The 23,383-nt window shown below is 32.8% G+C and overlaps 1 protein-coding gene across 1 annotated transcript in view; it reads left to right on the forward strand.

The window, feature by feature from the left end:
• The window catches only part of LOC148947396 (uncharacterized), a 195,064-nt gene extending 172,886 nt beyond the window's left edge, over positions 1 to 22,178 (forward strand). Inside the window, exons 2-5 of the mRNA XM_089095793.1 lie at positions 2,009 to 2,170; positions 19,376 to 19,537; positions 20,416 to 20,595; positions 22,066 to 22,178. Of these exons, the coding sequence (XP_088951919.1) occupies positions 2,009 to 2,170; positions 19,376 to 19,537; positions 20,416 to 20,595; positions 22,066 to 22,178 (617 nt within the window). The remainder of the gene's footprint in view (positions 1 to 2,008; positions 2,171 to 19,375; positions 19,538 to 20,415; positions 20,596 to 22,065) is intronic.
• Positions 22,179 to 23,383: the final 1,205 nt, after the last annotated feature.

Genomic DNA, 23,383 nt, shown 5'->3' on the forward strand with positions numbered 1-23,383 from the left:
CAACGATGATGAATTTTTGTATGCCCTATATCTTTTATATGAGGCTTCTCTGTCATTTTTCAAAGAACGTGAAGAATTCCTGTAGTGGGACTCACTTTTCTTGATCTTTGATTTTGCTCTTCGTGATCCCTTTCTAGTATACTGTGCCTTCTTTTCCAAGACATTTGTTGTACTTTCCGGTTTTCTTGGGATAGTAAGGGTATCCTTTCTTCCAATGGTTTCTTACTTGCATTGTACTTGCCATTCTTTCAATAAAAATATTTCATTAAATTACTTTGCTATTTTTCCCAGATTTTTAGGGTATGTTAGCAACTTCATCATTTAGAATATCTATTCAAAAGTCGGAGATGCAAGAACAGGAATTTTCAGACATAGATACTACTACCAGGCGCGCTTCAAATATTTCATTTGCTGCCATTTATTATTTTGAATCATAGATGGCAATATTTTTTTACTAACCCAAGTGCTCAAATGTATTTCAATTTAGATATAGATGGCAGCACAACAGATTTGTACCTTCATCCGGGTACCTGCAGCTAATCTAAAATCAAATCCTTTTTTAAAATAACTGCAATCAAGTTAGGCTCATTTAGGTTCACTTAGCATAGCACGCTACGCTAAGTAAACCACCGGCAACTCCATCATTTAGAATATCTATTCAAAAGTCAGAGATGCAAGAGGAATTTTCAGACACAGACACTACTACCAGGTGCAGTTCAAATATTTAATTTGCCACCATCTATTTATTTATAGTCATAGCTGACATTTTTTTACTTAACATTTTTTTTTCATTTTAAAAAGACTTTAATTTCTGATTGTCTTTTAAATTATACCGAAAATCATCTCATCCATGGAAAAGTTTTCCAGCAAATAGCCCCGCCCCCAAACCTAATAAAAAGTTGCTACCGCAGAAAGTTCCCAATGCAAAATGCATACCGTGGAAAACTCTCCTATGGAGAATTTCTCGCGTAGAAAATTCTTTCCCCCCCCCTACGGAGAGGTACTCTAGATAATTCCAACCTGGTAAAATTTGTCCCTGCTCGATTCTTCTTAACATCTCCACATGTAAAATTGAGTCGGCAATGATAAAGTAAGACAAATAAAATTAATTTTGTGTAGGAATTCTGGCAAATTGCCCACGTCAAACATTTCCACAGGAAAGTCCCCCCCCCCTGGAGTCTTCACAGCAGAAAATTCTGCATTTTATTCAGTAGAAAATTTTATTCTGTATTTTCTTAGTTAACTTAGCATTAACCAATGATTCGAGGGTGGAGCAAAGCTAGGACGAAACGCAAACTGTTTAACGAATGTACACATTTTTTCGGACGTTCTGACTATGCCTGAAGTGTCCACTGCTTGACGGCTAAATAAAATGTCTAACTCTTTGGCTAAGTTTCAACCATATTCAATACAAGCGACCTTCATTCATCGAGTCATTGAGAGAGATTTTAAATTTAGTTCATAAAAACTTGCCACACAGGCTTGTTTAAATTCCAGAAAAAGGCTGTTTTTCAGTCTGTACTGATTGAAAAATCGATTCATACTGAATCTGTCACAAAATTAAAAGACGCTCATGGCTAAGGGTATCAAGTTTAAACTTTTGGTGACTATTAAGGGGGATGTTTAACTAGCCAAAAAAATGAACCTTTAACCCGCTAAGTTTCTTAAGTTGAAACTTGTAAGGAATGGTGAACTAAAAAAAAGTATATGTATCCAAGTTGTCAAATTGGCGTATCTGCAACTTCTCAGGAAAAGCTAAGGGTAATAATTTGAAGCCTTGAGTTAATGATGATGAAGATATTGCACTAGACCAGAGGATAATATACGTATCAATAATGGTTAAGGGTATTAAGTTGAAACTTTCAGGTAGCGCTTAGGGAGAAGCTGAACTATTCTAAATCCAAATATATTAATGTGAATAGAAGTTATCAGTGCTGTATCTGCAATATGTCAGGAATGGCTAATAGTATAACAATATCATTTATATTTACTACGAATTTTTTTTCAGAATTAGAAGAAGGTGAAACGCCAGCGAATGATGATGAACTTGACAATTTTGAATACTCTGAGTTGCCTGTTAAACAAGAATTTAATTCATCAGCCATTTTGACACAATTGAAGCTTGACCTTGACTGTCCAGGGATAAGTCTATCTGATTTCCAAAATGAAGGTATTGTTAGAAATCGATAATATTGACCTTTAATATTTCTTTTTGATTATTTTTTTTTTCTTGATTTGCTAACTTCCGTTAATTGTTTGTAAAAAAAAATAAAAATTCCCAAAAGTAATAATTAGTTTTCTTATCGTTATGTTTTTTTCAGAATTTCGGTTAGAGTTAACATTAATTGAAAAAAAAAATTAAGTGAAGTGAGTTTACAACTTTGAAATATTTTTAAGAAACGAGTAAAGGGGTCTCTCAGTCTTCGCTGTGCCCGTTCTCATTAAGTATTATACTAAATTCAATATCTTCTTTCATAATGGATGAGGTATGTTTTATTTCATTCTAGGAAGTATGAATGTGAAGTCTCTGAGTTTATTTAAAAATCTTAACTACTTTTTGATACAAAGAAAATAAAAAGGTGAGTTTTTGCACCAGAATGGGGAGAAGGGAATCTAGAGCATTTCTTTGATTATTTACCTGCTTGATTAAATTAGGAATTGTTTTTTGCACCATACTGGTATTCTTTAAGAACACCTGTTCATTATGATATAAATATTAATTTTGCATAAATAATTAATTTTTTCTTTAAAAATACAAGTTTTGCATTCATTATGAGTCACTGCTAGTTTAATATTCTAATTTAAAGTTTTATTTTACACCTGTGTAAAATAATAGGATTATTCCTGTTTCCTAAGCATCAATTCTAGGCCATCACTATTTTCCAATTCGAAATTACATTCCTAGTATAGTAAGTCAATAAAAGTAAACTTTAGGATAGAGTATAAAAAAAATTAGTGCTTGTTTCACATAGTAACTTAATTTTATATTGTTTATCTAATTAAATTTATAGAATAGTGAAGTTCAATTTTTTTTTCAGTCAACTTGGAGTAATCTGCATGTGTTTGTACTTCCACTTTTTGGAACTGCATTTTACCTCGTTTATCTACCTTTGAACTTTAATCATCTCTCTATTCTAGATGTCAAAATACCAATTTTGGATTACAAGAATGGATTTCCAGAAATGCCATCACGCAGTAATGATTATCAATTAGAAAAGCGCTCAGTCTATCAACCCACTTTGGAAAGCAACATTGATTTAGAATTTATTTCGTTGAAATGGAAGAGTTGGAATATTTCAGTAGTGTTTTGTCGTGGTTTACCCTGTCATAGTTACATTCTCTTGATTTTTCAAAATTCATTTGAATTTCTTTCATTGAAATGCAAGAGTTGGAATATTTCAGTAGTGTTTTGCCGTGGTTTACCCTGTCATAGTTACAATCTCTCGATTTTTAAAGGTTCACGTTGAATTTATTTCGGTGAAATGCAAGAGTTTGAATATTTAAGTAGTGTTTTGTTGTGGTTTACCGTGTCACATTTTCATTCTCTCTATTTTTAAAAGTTAAATTTGGTTTTTTTTCGTTGAAATGCAATAGTTGGAATATTTCAGTAGTGTTATGTCGTGGTTTACCGTGTCACAGTTACATTCTCTCGATTTTTCAAAGTTCATTTTAAATTTATATCGTTGAAATGCAAAAGTTGGAATATTTCAGTAGTATTTTGTCGTGGTTTACCGTGTCCTAGTTGCATTTTCTTTATTTTTCAAAATTTATTTGAGTTTATTTCATTGAAATGCAAGAGTTGGAATATTTCAGTAGTGTTTTGTTGTGGTTTACCTTGTCACAGTTACATTCTCTTGATTTTTCAAAGTTCATTTTGAATTTCTTTCGTTGAATTGGAAGAGTGGGAATATTTCAGTCGTGTTTTGTTGTGCCTTACCTTGTCACAGTTACATTCTCCTGATTTTTAAATGTTCATTTTTGGATTTGTTTCATTGAAATGCAAGAGTTGGAATATTTCAGTAGTGTTTTGTCGTGGTTTACCTTGTCACAGTTACATTCTCTTGATTTTTCAAAGTTCATTTTTGAATTTCTTTCGTTGAAATTCAAGAGTTGGAATATTTCAGAAGTGTTTTGTTGTGGTTTACCTTGTCACAGTTACATTCTCTTGATTTTTCAAGGTTCATTTTGAATCTCTTTCGTTGAAAAGCAAGAGTTGGAATATTTCAGTTGTGTTTTGCTCTGGTCTACCTTGTCACAGTTACATTCTCTTGATTTTTCAAAGTTCATTTTGAATTTCATTCGTTGAAATTCAAGAGCTGGAATATTTCAGTAGTGTTTTGTCGTGGTTTACCTTGTCACAGTTACATTCTCTTGATGTTTCGAAGTTCATTTGGGATTTATTTCCTTGAAATGCAAGAGTTGGAATATTTCAGTAGTGTTTTGTCGTGGTCTTCTTTGTCACAGTTAAATTATCTTGATTTTCCAAATTTCATTTTGGATTTTTTTTTTTCGTTGAAATGCAAGAGTTGGAATATTTCAGTAGTTTTTTGTCATTGGTTTACCGTGTCACAGTTACATTCTCTTGATTTTTCAAAGTTCATTTTGAATTTATTTCGTTGAAATGCAAGAGTTGGAATATTTCAGTAGTGTTTTGTTGGGGTTTAACTTGTCACACTTACATTCTCTTGATTTTTCAAAGTTCATTTTTGTATTTCTTTCGTTGAAATGCAAGAGTTGAAATATTTCATTAATGTTCCGTCGTGGTTTACCTTGGCACAGTTACATTCTCTTGATTTTTAAAAGTTCACGTTGGATTTCTTTCGTTGAAATGCAAGAGTTGGAATATTTCAGTAGTGTTTTGTCGTAGTTTACCCTGTCATAGTTACATTCTCTTGATTTTTCAAAGTTCATTTTGGAATTCTTTCGTTGAAATGCAAGAGTTGGAATATTTCAGTAGTGTTTTGTCGTGGTTTACCTTGTCACAGTTATATTCTCTTTATTTTTCAAAGTTCATTTTTGAATTTCTTTCGTTGAAATTCAAGAGTTGGAATATTTCAACAATGTTTTTTTGTGCTTTACCTTGTCAAAGTTACATTCTCTTGATTTTTCAAAGTTCATTTGAATTTCTTTCGTTGAAATGCAAGACTTGGAGTATTTCAGCAATGTTTTGTTGTGGTTTACCTTGTCACAGTTACATTCTCTTAAGTCTTCAAGGTCCATTTTGAATCTTTTTCGTCGAAATGCAAGAGTTAAAATATTTCAGTAGTGGTTTGTCGTGTTATACTGTGTCACATTTACTCGATCTTGATTTTTCAAAGTTCATTTTAGGATTTCTTTCTTTGAAATGAAAGATTTGAAATATTTAAGTAGTATTTTGGTTTGGTTTGCCTTGCCAGAATTAAATTCTCTTTATTTTTCAAATTTCATTTTGAATTTCTTTCCTTGAAATGCAAGAGTTGGAATATTTCAGTAGTGTTTTGTCGTGGTTTGCCTTGTCACAGTTACATTCTCTTGATTTTTCAAAGTCCATTTTGGATTTTTTTTTTCGTGGAAATGCAAGAGTCGTGGTTTACCGTGTCACAGTTACATTCTATTGATTTTTAAAAGTTCATTTTGAATTTCTTTAGTTGAAATGTAAGAATTGGAATATTTCAGTATTGTTTTGTTTGGGTTTACCTTGTCACAGTTACATTCTCTTGATTTTTTGAAGTTCTTTTTTGAATTTCTTTCGTTGAAATGCAAGAGTTGGAATACTTCAGTAGTGTTTTGTTGTGGTTTACCTTGTCACAGTTACACTCTCTTGATTTTTCAAAGTTCATTTTTAGATTCCTTTCATTGAAATGCAAGAGTTGGAATGTTTCAGTAGTGTTCTTTCGTGGTTTACCTTGTCACAGTTACATTCTCTTGATTTTTCAAAGTTCATTTTGAATTTATTTCATTGAAATGCATGAGTTGGAATATTTCAGTAGATTTTTGTCGTGGTTTACCTTGTCATAGTTAGATTCTCATCATTTTTCAAAATTCATTTTGAATTTCTTTCGTTGAAATGCAAGAGTTGGAATATTTCAGTAGTATTTTGTCGTGGTTTATCTTGTCACAGTTACATTCTCTTGATTTTTCAAAGTTCATTTTGGATTTTTTCGTTGAAATGCAAGAGTTGGAATATTTCAGTAGTGTTTTGTCGTGGTTTACCGTGTCACAGTTACATTCTCTTGATTTATCAAAGTTCATTTTAAATTTATTTCGTTGAAATGCAAGAGTTGGAATATTTCAGTAGTGTTTTGTCGTGGTTTACCCTGTCATAGTTACATTCGCTCGATTTTTCAAAGTTCATTTGAATTTCTTTCATTGAAATGCAAGAGTTGGAATATTTCAGTCATGTTTTGATGTGGTTTACCTTGTCACAGTAACATTATCTTGATTTTTCAAAGTTCATTTTTGGATTTTTTTCATTGAAATGAAAGAATTGGAATATTTCAGTAGTGTTTCGTCGTCGTCTACCTTGTCACAGTTCAATTCTCTTGATTTTTCAAAGTTCATTTTGAATTTCTTTTTTGAAATGCACGAATTGGAATATTTCAGTAGTGTTTTGTTGTGGTTTACCTTGTCACAGTTACATTCTCTTGATTTTTCAAAGTTCATTTTGAGATTCTTTAGTTGAAATGCAGGAGTTGGATTATTTCCGTAGTGCTTCGTAGTGGTTTACCTTGTCTCAATTACATTCTCTTGATTTTTCAAAGTACATTTTGGATTTTTTCGTTGAAATGCAAGAGTTGGAATATTTCAGTAGTGTTTTGTTGTGGTTTACCTTGTCACATTTACATTCTCTTGATTTTTCAAAGTTCATTTTAAATTTATTTCGTTGAAATGCAAGAGTTGGAATATTTCAGTTGTGTTTTGTCATGGTTTACCCTGTCATTGTTACATTCTCTCGATTTTTCAAAGTTAATTTGAATTTCTTTCATTGAAATGCAAGAGTTGAAATATTTAAGTAATGTTTTGATGTGGTTTACCGTGTCACAGGTACATTCTCTTGATTTTTCAAAGTTCATTTTTGGATTTTTTTCATTGAAATGCACGAGTTGGAATATTTCAGTATTGCTTCGTCGTGGTCTACCTTGTCACAGTTACATTCTCTCGATTTTTCAAAGTTCATTTTGAATTTCTTTTTTTGAAATGCACGAATTGGAATATTTCAGTAGTGTTTTGTCGTGCTTTACCTTGCCACAGTTAAACGAGCGCGCGCACGTGTAACTGTGACAAGGTAAACCACGACAAAACACTACTGAAATATTCCAACTTTTGCATTTCAACTCTTGCATTTGAAAAATCAAGAGAATGTAACTGTGACAAGGTAAACCATAGCAAAACACTACTGAAATATTCCAACTCTTGCATTTCAAAGAAAGAAATTCAAAATGAAGTTTGGAAAATCAAGAGAATGTAACTTTGACAAGGTAAAGCTCAACAGAACACTTCTAAAATATTCTAACTCTTGCATTTCAATGAAAGAAATCCAAAAATGAACTTTGAAAAATCAAGAGAATGTAACTGTGACAAGGTAAACCACAACAAAACACTACTGAAATATTCCAACTTTTGCATTTCAAGGAAAGAAATTCGAAATGAACTTTGAAAAATCAAGAGAATGTAACTGAGTCAAGGTAAACCACAGCAAAACACTACTGAAATATTCCAACTCTTGTATTTCAATGAAATAAACTCAAATGAAATTTGAAAAATAAAGAGAATGCAATTATGACACGGTAAACCACGACAAAACACAACTGAAACATACCAACTTTTGCATTTCAACGATATAAGTTTAAAATGAACTTTGAAAAATCGAGAGAATGTAACTGTTACACGGTAAACCACGACAAAACACTACTGAAACATTCCAACTCTTGCATTTTAATGAAAAAATCCAAAATGAACTTTGAAAAATCGAGAGAATGTAACTGTTACACGGTAAACCACGACAAAACACTACTGAAATATTCCAACTCTTGCATTTCACCGAAATAAATTCAAAGTGAACTTTGAAAAATCAAGAGATTGTAACTGTGACAAGGTAAACCACGAAAGAACATTACTGAAATATTCCAACTCTTGCATTTCAATGAAAGAAATCCAAAAAATGAACTTTGAAAAATCCAAAACTCTGACAAGGTAAGCCACAACAAAACACTACTGAAATATTCCAATTCGTGCATTTCAAAAAAAGAAATTCAAAATGAACTTTGAAAAATCAAGAGAATTTAACTGTGACAAGGTAGACCACGACGAAACACTACTGAAATATTCCAACTCTTGCATTTCAATGAAAGAAATCCAAAAATTTACTTTGAAAAATCAAGATAATATTACTCTGACAAGATAAAACACATCATAACATAACTGAAATATTCCAACTCTTGCATTTCAATGAAAGAAATTCAAATGAACTTTGAAAAATCGAGAGAATGTAACTATCATATGGTAAACCACGACAAAACACTACTGAAATATTCCAACTCTTACATTTCAACTAAATAAATTCAAAATTAACTTTGAAAAATCAAGAGAATGTAACTGTGATACGGTAAACCACGACAAAACACTACTGAAATATTCGAACTCATGCATTTCAACGAAAGAAATCCAAAATGAACTTTGAAAAATCAAGATAATGTAACTGTGACAAGGTAAACCACGACAAAACACTACTGATATATTCCAACTCTTGCATTTCAAATAAAGAAATTCAAAATGAACTTTGAAAAATCATGAGAATGTAACTGTGACAAGGAAAACAACGACAAAACACTACTTAAATAATCCAGCTCTTGCATTTCAATGAAAGAAATTCAAAATGAACTTTGAAAAATCAAGAGAATGTAACTGTGACAAGGTAAACCACGAAAGAACACTTCTGAAATATTCCAACTCTTGCATTTCAATGAAAGAAATCCAAAAATGAACTTTGAAAAATCAAGAGAGTGTAACTCTGACAAGGTAAACCACAACAAAAGGTAAACCACTTGCATTTCAACGAAAGAAATCCAAAATAAACTTTGATAAACCAAGAGAATGTAACTGTGACATGGTAAACCACGACAAAACACTACTAAAATATTCCAACTCTTGCATTTCACTAAATAAATTCAAATGAACTTTGAAAAATCAAGAGAGTGTAACTATGACAGGGTAAACCATAACAAAACACTGCTGAAATATTCCAACTCTTCCATTTCACGAAATAAATTCAAATGAAGTATGAAAATCAAGAGAATGTAACTATGACAAGGTAAAACACAACAAAACACTACTAAAATATTCCAACTCTTGCATTTCAACGAAAGAAATTCAAAATGAAGTTTAAAAAATCAAGAGAATGTAACTGTGACAAGGTAAACCACAACAAAACACTACTGAAATATTCCAACTCTTGCATTTCAACGAAAGAAATTCAAATGAACTTTGAAAAATCAAGAGAATGTAGCTGTGATAAGGTAAACCATAGCAAAACACTACTGAAATATTCCAACTCTTGAATTACACGAAAGAAATTCAAATGAAGTTTGAAAAAAAAATCATGAGAATGTAACTGTGTCAGGGTAAAACACAACAAAACACTACTGAAATATTGCAACTCTTGCATTTTAGCGAAAGAAATTCTAAATGAATTTTGAAAAATCAAGAGAATGTAACTGTGACAATGTAAACAACAACAAAACACTACTGAAATATTCCAACTCTTGCATTTCAACGAAAGAAATACAAATGAACTTTGAAAAATCATGAGAATGTAACTCTGACAGGGTAAACCACGACAAAACACTTCTGAAATAATCCAACTCATGCATTTCAATGAAAGAAATCCAAAATGAACTTTGAAAAATCAAGAGAATGTAACTGTGACATGGTAAACCACGACAAAACACTACTGAAATATTCCAACTCTTGCATTTCAACGAAAGAAATCCAAAATGAATTTGAAAAATCAAGAGAATGTAACTGTGACATGGTAAACCACGACAAAACACTACTGAAATATTCCAACTCTTGCATTTCTACGAAAGAAATCCAAAATGAAGTTTGAAACATCAAGAGAATGTAACTGTGAAAAGTTAAACCACGACAAAACATTACTGAAATATTCCAAATCTTGCATTTCAACGAAAGAAACTCAAAATGAAGTTTGAAAAATCATGAGAATGTAACAATGAAAGGGTAAACCACCACAAAACACTACTGAAATAATCAAACTCTTGCATTTCAACTAAATAAATACAAAATGAATTTTGAAAAATCAAGAGAATGTAACTGTGACATGGTAAACCACGACAAAACACTACTGAAATATTCCAACTCTTGCATTTCAACAAAAGAAATCCAAAATGAACTTTGAAAAATCAAGATAAATGTAATTGTGACAATGTAAAGCACAACAAAACACTACTGAAATATTCCAACTCTGGCATTTTACGATATAAATTCAAATGAACTTTGAAAAATCAAGAGAATGTAACTATGACAGGGTAAACCACAACAAAACACTAATGAAATATCCCAACTCTTGCATTTAAACGAAAGAAACTCAAAATAGAGTTTGAAAAATCAAGAGAATGTAACTGTGACAAGGTAAACCATAGCAAAACACTACTGAAATATTCCAACTCTTGCATTTCAACGAAAGAAATTCAAAATGAATTTTGAAAAATCAGGAGAATGTAACTGTGACAAGGTAAACCATAGCAAAACACTACTGAAATATTCCAACTCTTGCATTTCACGAAAGAAATTCAAATGAACTTTGAAAAAAATCATGAGAATATAACTATGACAGGGTAAACCACGACAAAATACTACTGAAATATTCCAATTCTTGCATTTCAACGAAAGAAATTCAATATGAAGTTGGAAAAATGAAGAGAATGTAACTGTGACAAGGTAAACCACGACAAAACACTACTGAAATATTCCAACTCTTGAATTTGAATGAAAGAAATCCAAAATGAACTTTGAAAAATCAGCAGAAGAAAAACCCGTGGCGATGAATCATCACGCTACTATTACAATTAAAATTCTCTACAATAATGCACGATATATTCAGACGCTTAAGTTTATCACGACACGAAATAAGTCGGTAACAATTTAGAGAAAGCAGTTGTTCGAACTGGTCATTGCAAGAATCTACTGGCAGATAAAATTAACTTGCGCAAAACCCTCAATAAACAGAACAAGGATATTATCAAACTCTTCAAATGTACTAGTCTTCGAATCACACTTGAAATAGATGGCAAGGCCACCTGAGGATCTCCAGCACTAAAACGCAGAATAGAAAACAAAATCTGGATTTATTTTAAGCTAAGATTAGCTCCTGGGGGTCAAAAAGTGTTCCTGGGCACACAAAAAGTCAATTGCACTAGTTTATCGCAGAAGGTGTGCGTCTAACTGAACCATAAGCAACTGAACCCCTGTAACTGAACCACCAAAAACTGAACCACCGTTTAACTGAATAACCGTGCAGCTTAACCCCTGTACAACCAATCCTCTGTGCAACTGAACCCTCGTGTAGCTGAACCACCAGGCAACTAAGCCCCATTTAAGTCTACCCTCGTGCAACTATCCCCCCATGCAACTCAACCCCATATAGCTGAACCCCCGTGTAACTGAACCTCCGTGCAACTAAACCACCGTGCAACTGAACCGCCGTGCAACTGAACCACCGTGCAACTGAACCACCGTGCATCTGAACCACCTTGTAACTGAACCCTCGTGTGACTGAACCATCTTGCAACTGAACCACTGAACTCAGTTTTTCAGCATTTAAAAATTTGAGGCAATAAAATTGGGTAAAACACAAGTTGTTTTTTTACATTTTCCACCTTGTTGGAATTGTTTGTTTCTTAAAGTCATGATATAAACGCCTGTCAAGATCATTCGTAAATAAAGCTTTGTTGTAATTATGCAAAAAAAGAAGATCTGATGTCACGAACAATTAAAGCTGATTTCATTTCCAATTTTTTAAGATGAACCAGACCTTCCTGGATTCTAAGTAATAAACATAAGTGTTTCAAATATTTGATTTTTGTTAATCTAGATAACAAATTTTTATCAGATGTTTTTGAAGAGATTGCAGCTAAAAAGGATATGGGAGGACTGGTTGCACCCTAGACTTTTTTTCAACATTACTTAAATATACCCAGAAAGTTTAAACTTTATAACCTCACGTTTATACACTCAGCTGTTCTCGACACATTGCAGATACGTCGTCTTATAAAACTGGATGCACAAAGTACCTCTTGATTTAGTTGAAGATGCTTCTAAACCTTTTCCGAACGTTGTGATGGCTGATACCATCAGTCATCACAGATATTGCTGGTATCTCTGTTTCACAACCAATAAATGAAAATAAAAGTCTTTTGGTTGTGTTTGGTATTCTTTTTGACATTTTCCTAAGGTTTCACCTTAATGGAGGCTATGGTATATGTGAGCGACACATGGGATCAAGAAGCTATAGTCAAAACCATATGGATCTTCGTATGCAACCACCAAGATTTACCTCCCGACCTTTACTGTCACAAGAAAAACGTACTGGTCTTAAAAGAGAGGATGTTAGACTATTGATTTTTAATGGAAGGTGGCCAAAGGATTTCATCGGTAAAGAACTTGCAAAAGCTGGATTCTTTTTTGTTGCCCATAGTGACAAGGGTCAGTGTGCTTTTTGTGGTGATTTTTCTATAGATGAACACAAAAGGTACTTTTAAACATGTTCTTTTGTTCAAGGACTTCATGGAAGAAACATTCCAGTGAAACCTTCTGCTTTACCTAAAGGCTATGACATTTGTGAGCGATACATGGAGTCAAGAATCTATAGTCAAAACTAGATTAATATTCGTCTGCAATCACCAAGATATACCTCCCAACCATTACTATCACAAGAAGAAATTACTGTTCTTAAACGAGAGGATGTTAGACAAAGGACATTTTTATTCAAAGATACTAATAAGGTTTGATATTCTATGTGTCATTATTGGAATAAAAAATGTTCCTTTACATCACGTTGTTGTTTCGTTTATTTGTTAGGGGCAAACTTTTTCTAGACATTGAAACGCATTTTTTTTCTTCACGATATTTCGTTGATATTTTTGAAATAAGAAATGAAAATGGAATGTGTATACTGGTCATTATTTATTTTGTTCAAGTAGAACAAAATATTATTTGTGGCCTAGTTTGTTTGTAATCAGCAGTGTGAGAGTCAGTTCAAAATTAATATAACATAAAAAAATTTAAAAAAAACTTGTGAAGTATTGCTACTTTGAATTTTTTTTCAAAGCAGGGACAAATTAATCTGAATAACATGAGTTTCAAATATTTAGTTCAGTCACAGGGAGAATCAATTCTGAATGAATTAAGCGGGGAAAAAATCTTCAGAATGCTTGCTAATTTGGATATTTTCAAAGCCAGAGGCATATGATATATAAATTGTTCACTGATATTAATAACGTATCCGTGTCTCAAGCGAATGTTTTGATTGTGTAATTATCTAAGACGTTCACTAAGCATTTCCTGATGATTTAAGAAATATTAGTAGTATGGTGTTAACATGTTTTACAGCCCTCATAGGGCATTAATTTCACAACAAACATAGGACAATACTTTAACGACACACAGAGGGCATTACTTTAACGACAAACATAGAGTAATACTTTCACGACACACATAAGCCCTTACTTCAACGACACACATAGAGAATTACTTTAACGAATTATCATTCCTTCATGTCCTCTCTCTAGTTTTAACAAAAAAGTTTGATGAAGTAATTCTAGTTGTGCAATGAACTACTACTTTCGCTTTCGCGAAACAAGTCTTTTTAGCCTTCAGCAAAGGTATAAAAGTTTTATGAAGTACTTCTCTGCTTAAATAACATCCCAAAGTTAAAACAAAAACGTCACAAAGAAAAAAAATGGTCTCGAATTTAAAACAAAAACGTCTCGAAGTAAAAAAAAAAGTCTCGAAGTTAAAAAAAGCAAGAAGAAATAAGAACGTCTCAAATTAAAAAACACTTATGAACAAAAATTTCTGAAGAAAAAAAATATAAAAAATATCTCAAATTTAAAACAAGAACGTCTTGAATTAAAAAAAAGTCGCGAAGGAAAAACGTGTTGAAGTTAAAACAAAAACGTCTCGGAGTAAAAAAAAACATCTCGATGTTAAAAAAACTTCACAAAGAAAAAACATTTTTAAGTTAAAAAAACATCTCGAAGGTAAAACAAATATGTCTCGGAGATAAAAAAAACATCTCGAAGTTAAAAAAAATGTCACAAAGAAAAAAAATTTTTAGTTAAAAAAATGTCATGAAGAACTTTATTTCTAATGAGAGCAATAATACCAATGACAAAAGACATATTATGTGACTGAAACCATGCTAAAAGTTGTGTATGACCCGGAAACGAAATGAGTGTTATGCCAAGAGAAAACATGATGAATCATTTTATGGAACGAATTCAAAACCTTCAATTTTTTATGATGATATAAACAAACATATAATTTTTTACAAGCCAAGTTGCGTAACAATTTCCACGCATCATTTGCATCCAATAGATACCGAGAGTTTTATGACTCCTACCCACAATGAATTTTACGAGTTTTAAGACTCCTTACTACAATGAATTCAGATGGTTTACGCCTCCTCCCCCTAGCCATAGGGAAAAGAAACCAGCGTGCAATTATTGGAGTCAACGAACTATTGCAAAATCGATTTCTCTTGCCTTGAATGTTAGTTGCGTAATCATTTAAACCTAATGCACTTAGATTCTTTGGGGGCCAAAGACTTACTACTACTTTTGCTACTGCAAAACAAGTATTTTTACCTTGAGCAGAGGAATAAAAGTCTGAGGAAGTACTTCTAGCTGCGTAATGAACTACTACTTTCGCTATTGCAAAATAAGTCTTTTCAACCTTGAGCAAATGTATAAGGGTTTGATGAAGTACTTCTCTGCTTAAATACTACATTAATAGCTTCCAAGATGATAGGACTATATGACACAGAATTTATTGGTTTGAAAAAATCTTCTTGTCGTGTTATATTTGAAATGGGCATTTTTGTTATTGTCTTTGGAACTCGAGGAAATTGACTATTATCATTGGAAAGTGAACTATAATATGTTTGAGTATGATAAAAGATTGTGGAGTGCTACATTTTGCCATATAAACCGACTGGGATTCTACGACCGAGTGATTACACCAAATAATACATGTGGTCAAGAACTGAGAAATGTTCAGGAAGAAATCAGTGAAATTTGCAGTTTTTCGGGGCTGAAGCACTGTAGGTAAAGGGTAACTTACCTACAGATAAAGTTTTAACTCGAAACTGTGACCCTAGAATTCCACTTTTCAATTTTGAAGAATTTAAATGTCCTAAATTGGAAGGGATTTATCACCGTCCTGAAGACGAGATTAGGTTCTTTACGCAGTGGATACCTAGGGACATACCTGATGGCGATAAGTGCATAAGACACGATAAAAACTATTCTATATCATGGAAGCCTCGTTTGTGGATGTTTAACAGTGAACCTTAAGTATTATTTTTATGTTAAAATGTGCTTTTTAAAAAATAATCTTTTTAATATGTTTAAGCAATAAATATCTTTAGCTTAACCCAGCTTTATTCTTTAGAATAGTTCTAGTTCACAAGTAAAATCATACTCAAGGCATACCCACCCCCCTTCACAAGGAGTCTGAGAGAGATGAACAGGATATTTTTTTTTCATCCAAAGCTGGAAAGGTGCCAACTGATTTTTTTTCAAAAGTCAGACATTTTAATTGGAGTTTTCAGGTTTTATATATATTTCAGGAGAACCAATCATCATTTCAGCAACATGTTTCAGAGAGTCTGTTACCAGAAGAATTCGCTTTGCAAGTTTCAAACTAAGCTATGATGAATGAAAATATTGAAATATCTTTTTACTGCGATTGTAGCATCTGTAAAGGCCGTTATCATGATTTCACCAGTTCTTATGAGTCTAATGCAGCTGCTTTGGAACACATGGACAGTGGAAATCATAAGGACAAAAAAATACAAAAATACAAAAAGATATGAGGACAAAAATATTGAATGAAATTAAAACAACTAAAATGGAGAGAAACTCAGTTTTAGCTTGGTCAAGTAAGAAACTATTGGAAGAAAGGATACCCTTACTATCCCAAAAAAAACGGAAGGTACAACAAATGTCTTGGAAAAGAAGGCACAGTATAATAGAAAGGGATCACGAAGAGCAAAATAAAAGATCAAGAAAAGTTAGTCCCACTACAGGAATTCTTCACGTTCTTTGAAAAATGACAGAGAAGCCTCATATAAAAGATATAGGGCATTCAAAATTCATCATCGTTGCAATCATTGGTGAACATGATATTTTTATGCGGCTGCCACCCGTGGTTCTCTATGGTTGGTCATTAACAATACTTAGTTTATCATATTTTTTGAACCGTATTATTCGTACATTGGAAGGATAAACAGTTATATATATATATTTGTTTTAAAGTTACGATGAAATATTTCAAGAAAGTGTGTGTTCATGATAAATTTGTCGTAGAATTCAATGTTGACAAGGACAAATATATGAACTATGAAACAAATGCTAATGGTAACACTATTGGAAATGTATGTGTGCGTTGGCATGACAGTGAGAGATTAGATTCCTTTTTTTTGAAAAAAAAAATTTGGATCAGAAAAATTCAACACTTATGATGGTGGATATACGAGAGTGACATTTCCAGAGATGATGGCACTCAAAGAGAATGCAAACCTGAAACTAATAGTTGATGACGAGGGGGAACTTCTGGCTTGTGTTTCTGGTAAAACATTACCTGTTGATAGATCCTATCACCATCTTTCTGGTATTAGCAATCAACCGAAGAAAAACGGAAAAAGTAGAACGGAAAAATTATAATATTAGTGTAGCCATAGACTCTACTTTTTCCGTTTTTCTTCGGTTTCTCATGGCACGTACAATGCTTTATATTATTGATATCATAATAAAAAATTTGAATGCTTTGAATCCGCTCCAAAAATAATACATAATGTTTTATCTTTACTCTTAACGTTCACTGATGCTTTACTTTTCGTTGAATCGTCTTTAATTTTCATGGCGAGATTATATGCTAATGCCCTTTTTATTTTACTTGCGATTTCATAGTCTTTACAACAGATTTTTTACACAGGTAACAGTTTCGACATATAGACAGGATATTGTTTATAATATTAGTGTAGCGATAGACTCTACTTTTTCCTTTTTTCCTCTGTTGATTGCTAATACCAGAAAGATGGTGATAGGATCTATCAACAGGTAATGTGTTCACCAATGATTACAACGATGATGAATTTTTGTATGCCCTATATCTTTTATATGAGGCTTCTCTGTCATTTTTCAAAGAACGTGAAGAATTCCTGTAGTGGGACTCACTTTTCTTGATCTTTGATTTTGCTCTTCGTGATCCCTTTCTAGTATACTGTGCCTTCTTTTCCAAGACATTTGTTGTACTTTCCGGTTTTCTTGGGATAGTAAGGGTATCCTTTCTTCCAATGGTTTCTTACTTGCATTGTACTTGCCATTCTTTCAATAAAAATATTTCATTAAATTACTTTGCTATTTTTCCCAGATTTTTAGGGTATGTTAGCAACTCCATCATTTAGAATATCTATTCACAAGTCGGAGATGCAAGAACAGGAATTTTCAGACATAGAAGCTACTACCAGGCGCGCTTCAAATATTTCATTTGCTGCCATTTATTATTTTGAATCATAGATGGCAATATTTTTTTACTAACCCAAGTGCTCAAATGTATTTCAATTTAGATATAGATGGCAGCACAACAGATTTGTACCTTCATCCGGGTACCTGCAGCTAATCTAAAATCAAATCCTTTTTTAAAATAACTGCAATCAAGTTAGGCTCATTTAGGTTCACTTAGCATAGCACGCTACGCTAAGTAAACCACCGGCAACTCCATCATTTAGAATATCTATTCAAAAGTCAGAGATGCAAGAGGAATTTTCAGACACAGACACTACTACCAGGTGCAGTTCAAATATTTAATTTGCCACCATCTATTTATTTATAGTCATAGCTGATATTTTTTTACTTAACATTTTTTTTTCATTATAAAAAGACTTTAATTTCTGATTGTCTTTTAAATTATACCGAAAATCATCTCATCCATGGAAAAGTTTTCCAGCAAATAGCCCCGCCCCCAAACCTAATAAAAAGTTGCTACCGCAGAAAGTTCCCAATGCAAAATGCATACCGTGGAAAACTCTCCTATGGAGAATTTCTCGCGTAGAAAATTCTTCCCCCCCCCCCTACGGAGAGGTACTCTAGATAATTCCAACCTGGTAAAATTTGTCCCTGCTCGATTCTTCTTAACATCTCCACATGTAAAATTGAGTTGGCAATGATAAAGTAAGACAAATAAAATTAATTTTGTGTAGGAATTCTGGCAAATTGCCCACGTCAAAAATTTCCACAGGAAAGTCCCCCCCCCCGTGGAGTCTTCACAGCAGAAAATTCTGCATTTTATTCAGTAGAAAATTTTATTCTGTATTTTCTTAGTTAACTTAGCATTAACCAATGATTCGAGGGTGGAGCAAAGCTAGGACGAAACGCAAACTGTTTAACGAATGTACACATTTTTTCGGACGTTCTGACTATGCCTGAAGTGTCCACTGCTTGACGGCTAAATAAAATGTCTAACTCTTTGGCTAAGTTTCAACCATATTCAATACAAGCGACCTTCATTCATCGAGTCATTGAGAGAGATTTTAAAGTTAGTTCATAAAAACTTGCCACACAGGCTTGTTTAAATTCCAGAAAAAGGCTGTTTTTCAGTCTGTACTGATTGAAAAATCGATTCATACTGAATCTGTCACAAAATTAAAAGACGCTCATGGCTAAGGGTATCAAGTTTAAACTTTTGGTGACTATTAAGGGGGATGTTTAACTAGCCAAAAAAAATGAACCTTTAACCCGCTAAGTTTCTTAAGTTGAAACTTGTAAGGAATGGTGAACTAAAAAAAAGTATATGTATCCAAGTTGTCAAATTGGCGTATCTGCAACTTCTCAGGAAAAGCTAAGGGTAATAATTTGAAGACTTGAGGTAATGATGATGAAGATATTGCACTAGACCAGAGGATAATATGCGTATCAATAATGGTTAAGGGTATTTCTGAAAGTTGAAACTTTCAGATAGCGCTTAGGGAGAAGCTGAATTATTCTAAATCCAAATATATTAATGTGAATAGAAGTTATCAATGCTGTATCTGCAATATGCCAGGAATGGCTAATAGTATAACAATATCATTTATATTTACTACGAATTTTTTTTTCAGAATTAGATAAAGGTGAAACGCCAGCGAATGATGATGAACTTGACAATTTTGAATACTCTGAGTTGCTTGTTAAACAAGAATGTAATTCATCAGCCATTTTGACACAATTGAAGCTTGACCTTGACTGTCCAGGGATAAGTCTATCTGGTTTCCAAAATGGAGGTATTGTTAGAAATCGATAATATTGACCTTTAATATTTCTTTTTGATTATTTTTTTTCTTGATTTGCTAACTTCCATTAATTGTTTGTAAAAAAAATAAAAAAATTCCCAAAAGTAAAAATTAGTTTTCTTATCGTTATGTTTTTTTCAGAATTTCGGTTAGAATTAACATTAATTGAAAAAAAAAAATTAAGTGAAGTGAGTATACAACTTTGAAATATTTTTAAGAAACGAGTAAAGGGGTCTCTCAGTCTTCGCTGTGCCCGTTCTCATTAAGTATTATACTAAATTCAATATCTTCTTTCATAATGGATGAGGTATGTTTTATTTCATTCTAGGAAGTATGAATGTGAAGTCTCTGAGTTTATTTAAAAATCTTAACTACTTTTTGATACAAAGAAAATAAAAAGGTGAGTTTTTGCACCAGAATGGGGAGAAGGGAATCTAGAGCATTTCTTTGATTATTTACCTGCTTGGTTAAATTAGGAATTGTTTTTTGCACCATACTGGTATTCTTTAAGAACACCTGTTTATTATGATATAAATATTAATTTTGCATAAATAATTAATTTTTTCTTTAAAAATACAAGTTTTGCATCAATTCTAGGCCATCACTATTTTCCAATTCGAAATTACATTCCTAGTATAGTAAGTCAATAAAAGTAAACTTTAGGATAGAGTATAAAAAAAATTAGTGCTTGTTTCACATAGTAACTTAATTTTATATTGTTTATCTAATTAAATTTACAGAATAGTGAAGTTCAATTTTTTTTTTTCAGTCAACTTGGAGTAATCTGCATGTGTTTGTACTTCTACTTTTTGGAACTGCATTTTACCTCGTTTATCTACCTTTGAACTTTAATCATCTCTCTATTCTAGATGTCAAAATACCAATTTTGGATTACAAGAATGGATTTCCAGAAATGCCATCACGCAGTAATGATTATCAATTAGAAAAGCGCTCAGTCTATCAACCCACTTTGGAAAGCAACAGTGATTTAGAAGATAATCGTAAAATAGGAAACCTGTCTGAGGGAGAATACTATGAGTGTCATATTTGTGAGAAAAAATCCTCCCAACTGCACAAGTTGAAATTGCACAAAAGATCTCACTTGGGTAGAAATCTAATAAGTGTAAAATTTGGGAAAAAAATTCTCCCGGACGAGTAGTTTAAAATCACACGAAAGAGTTCATTCTCGGGAAAAGCCCTATGAGTGCAAAGATTGTGAGAAAAAATTCTCCATAAAGAGCAATTTAAAATTGCATGAAATAATTCACTCAGGGGAAAAGCCTTATGAGTTTCAAATTTGTGAGAAAAAATTCTCCCAAAAAAGTAGTTTGAAATCGCATGAAAGAATTCACTCGGGAGAAAAGCCCTATAAGTGTAAAATTTGTGTTGAAAAATTCTCCCAAAAAAGTAGTTTGAAATCGCATGAAAGAATTCACTCGGGGGAAAAGCCCCATGAATGTAAAATTTGCGAGAAAAAATTCTACGGGACGGGTAGTTTGAAACTGCATGAAAGAATTCACTCGGGAGAAAAGCCTTACAAGTTTAAAACTTGTGAGAAAAAATTATCCAGGAAGGGTAGTTTGAATACACATGAAAGAATTCACTCGGGGAAAAAGCCCTATAAGTGTAAAATTTGTGGGAAGAAATTCTCCGAAAAAAGTAGTTTGAAATCGCATGAAAGAATTCACTCGGGAGAAAAGCCATATAAGTGTAAAATTTGTGGTGAAAAATTTTCCCACACGAATAGTTTGAGATTGCATAAAAGACTTTACTCGGGTAAAGGCCCTATGAATGTGAAATTTGCAAGAAAAATTCTCCCGGCCGGGTGGTTTGAAATTGCATGAAAGAATTCACTCGGGAGAAAAGCCATACAAGTGTAAAACTTGTGAGAAAAAATTTTCCCAGGTGAGTAGTTTAAAATTGCACGAAAGAATTATTTCGGGGGAAAAGCCCTATGATTGTAAAATTTGTGGGAAAAAATTCTCCCAGACAAGCCATTTACAATCCCATCATAGAATTCAATCAGGGGTAAAGTCTTACAAGTCTGAAATTTGTTGAAAACAAATCTTCCAAATTGACAGTTTGAAGTTGTATCAAAGAAAATTTAATGTGTGTAAAAGGAAGTGTTCTGAACCTCAGTTTTGATAAACATGTTTTTGGAGCATTATTCGAGTTTAGTATCAGATTGAATAAAAAGTCTCATTTAAGTTCTTTTTTTGGTGTAATTTTAGTCCACTAAAATCCTGAAATATACTGGTTTTGTGTTTTTTTGTCTGTGTTTTTTTTCAGTGTTCAATCATTAAAGTATAGATTTCTGCATCAACTGCTATTTTTTTGTCCTGGAATTTCATTTTGTCCTTTATACTTAGTCTAAACATTGTCTTCGTCGTTTATCTAACGTGTCTTCGTTAGTTTAACTAGTCTTCTCATGCTGTCCTAAGAAAAAATCCACCACTGCTATTGCACTGAACTGCATATTACGGGGCAGAAATGCCCCAAACAGAACCTCCTGATTTTAGTGGATGATTGGAATCCTGGTGTTGGCCCAACAGATTCAAATTTAAGCTATATCGCTAGTCAGTTCACCTGGCCAGCAGTCCTCAGATTGGAACAGACTGTTCAAATTCCCTAGAGATCATCCTTACCATTGACAACATCATATTCCATCACAAACTATCAAAAGGACCTAAAGATGGAACAACCCCCAAGAAAGGAAATTAAACATGGAGAAATCAAAATCTCAAGCAGTGAAAGAAGACTTCTGCCTAAAGTTACAGAACCCGCTACTGGTTGAATTTATAGAACTGCAGGAGGCTTGCTATGAGCATTGCCAATCGATTATACAAGTCGGGGGCGAAGAAAGAAACCCCTTTGATGTAGAAAACGGTGCAAAAAGTGGATGTATATTGTCCCCCTAATGTTTGACTATTGTTTAGACTGTAGAAAGAATATTCGATTTTCCACATCGTCGTTATAGAATTGGGCAAGTCTGGATTATGTGGATGATATTAACGCTCTTGCTGCTCTCTCCAAATGCCTGAGCAATGCTAAGTTAAATAGATTATTTCTATCATCTACTGGTTATGAAGATAAACACGGCCAGAATTAAGTCATTGTCATTGTCCTAAAAACATAGACCGAGTATCAGCATGTACCTTACTTACAAGAGCTGGAGAAATCAGATCGTTTTACTTTCATTTGCTCACTAAAAGCCACCAGTGGAGACATCACTTCACGTTTAAGTCCAGAGCAGAGTCAACAAAATTGAAGCAATACTGTTATTGCTCTGCTGCCATTTGTTGAAATGATTGATCACCAGCATGAAGACAAGAATTTGCGTCTATAAATCCAATGTAAGATCTATTGGCTGTCAAGGGCAAATTCTGAGAATACGACACTCTGACAAAAAATTGCCGTACTTCAAAAACATGTTTTTAGATGCCATCGGAGCTGATAATACTGTCTTGGGTCAGAGCTATTTGAAATTCTTCCTATCACAATCACTCTGATTTTAACTTAAAAAAAAAATCAACGGCAAGTAATCAACGACGTGGAAACTCAAAATTCTGTCAGAAAAATTGATAAGAAGTTATACTTCAAAAGACATTATTTATTTTAGTAAAAAATAATATTTTTTCTAAGAAAAGTAAAGAGATATAGCAAAACCAATAAGCTTGATTTCAAACATTACAAAACATGAATTAATAAAATCTGAAGTTCAATTGCCCCTCCAAGGCCTCAGTCCCCCCCTCCCCAGCTGAAGTTTATTTTGTGTCCGAAAAACTTGTCAAAACTGAGATAAGTCTGCATAATTCAAATCAAAAATGATTTGCAAGA

Source organism: Artemia sp. Qi Xiang Cuo, chromosome 10 (assembly GCF_049724085.1).
Source record: "Artemia sp. Qi Xiang Cuo chromosome 10, ASM4972408v1, whole genome shotgun sequence".
Taxonomy (NCBI): Eukaryota; Metazoa; Arthropoda; class Branchiopoda; order Anostraca; family Artemiidae; genus Artemia; species Artemia sp. Qi Xiang Cuo.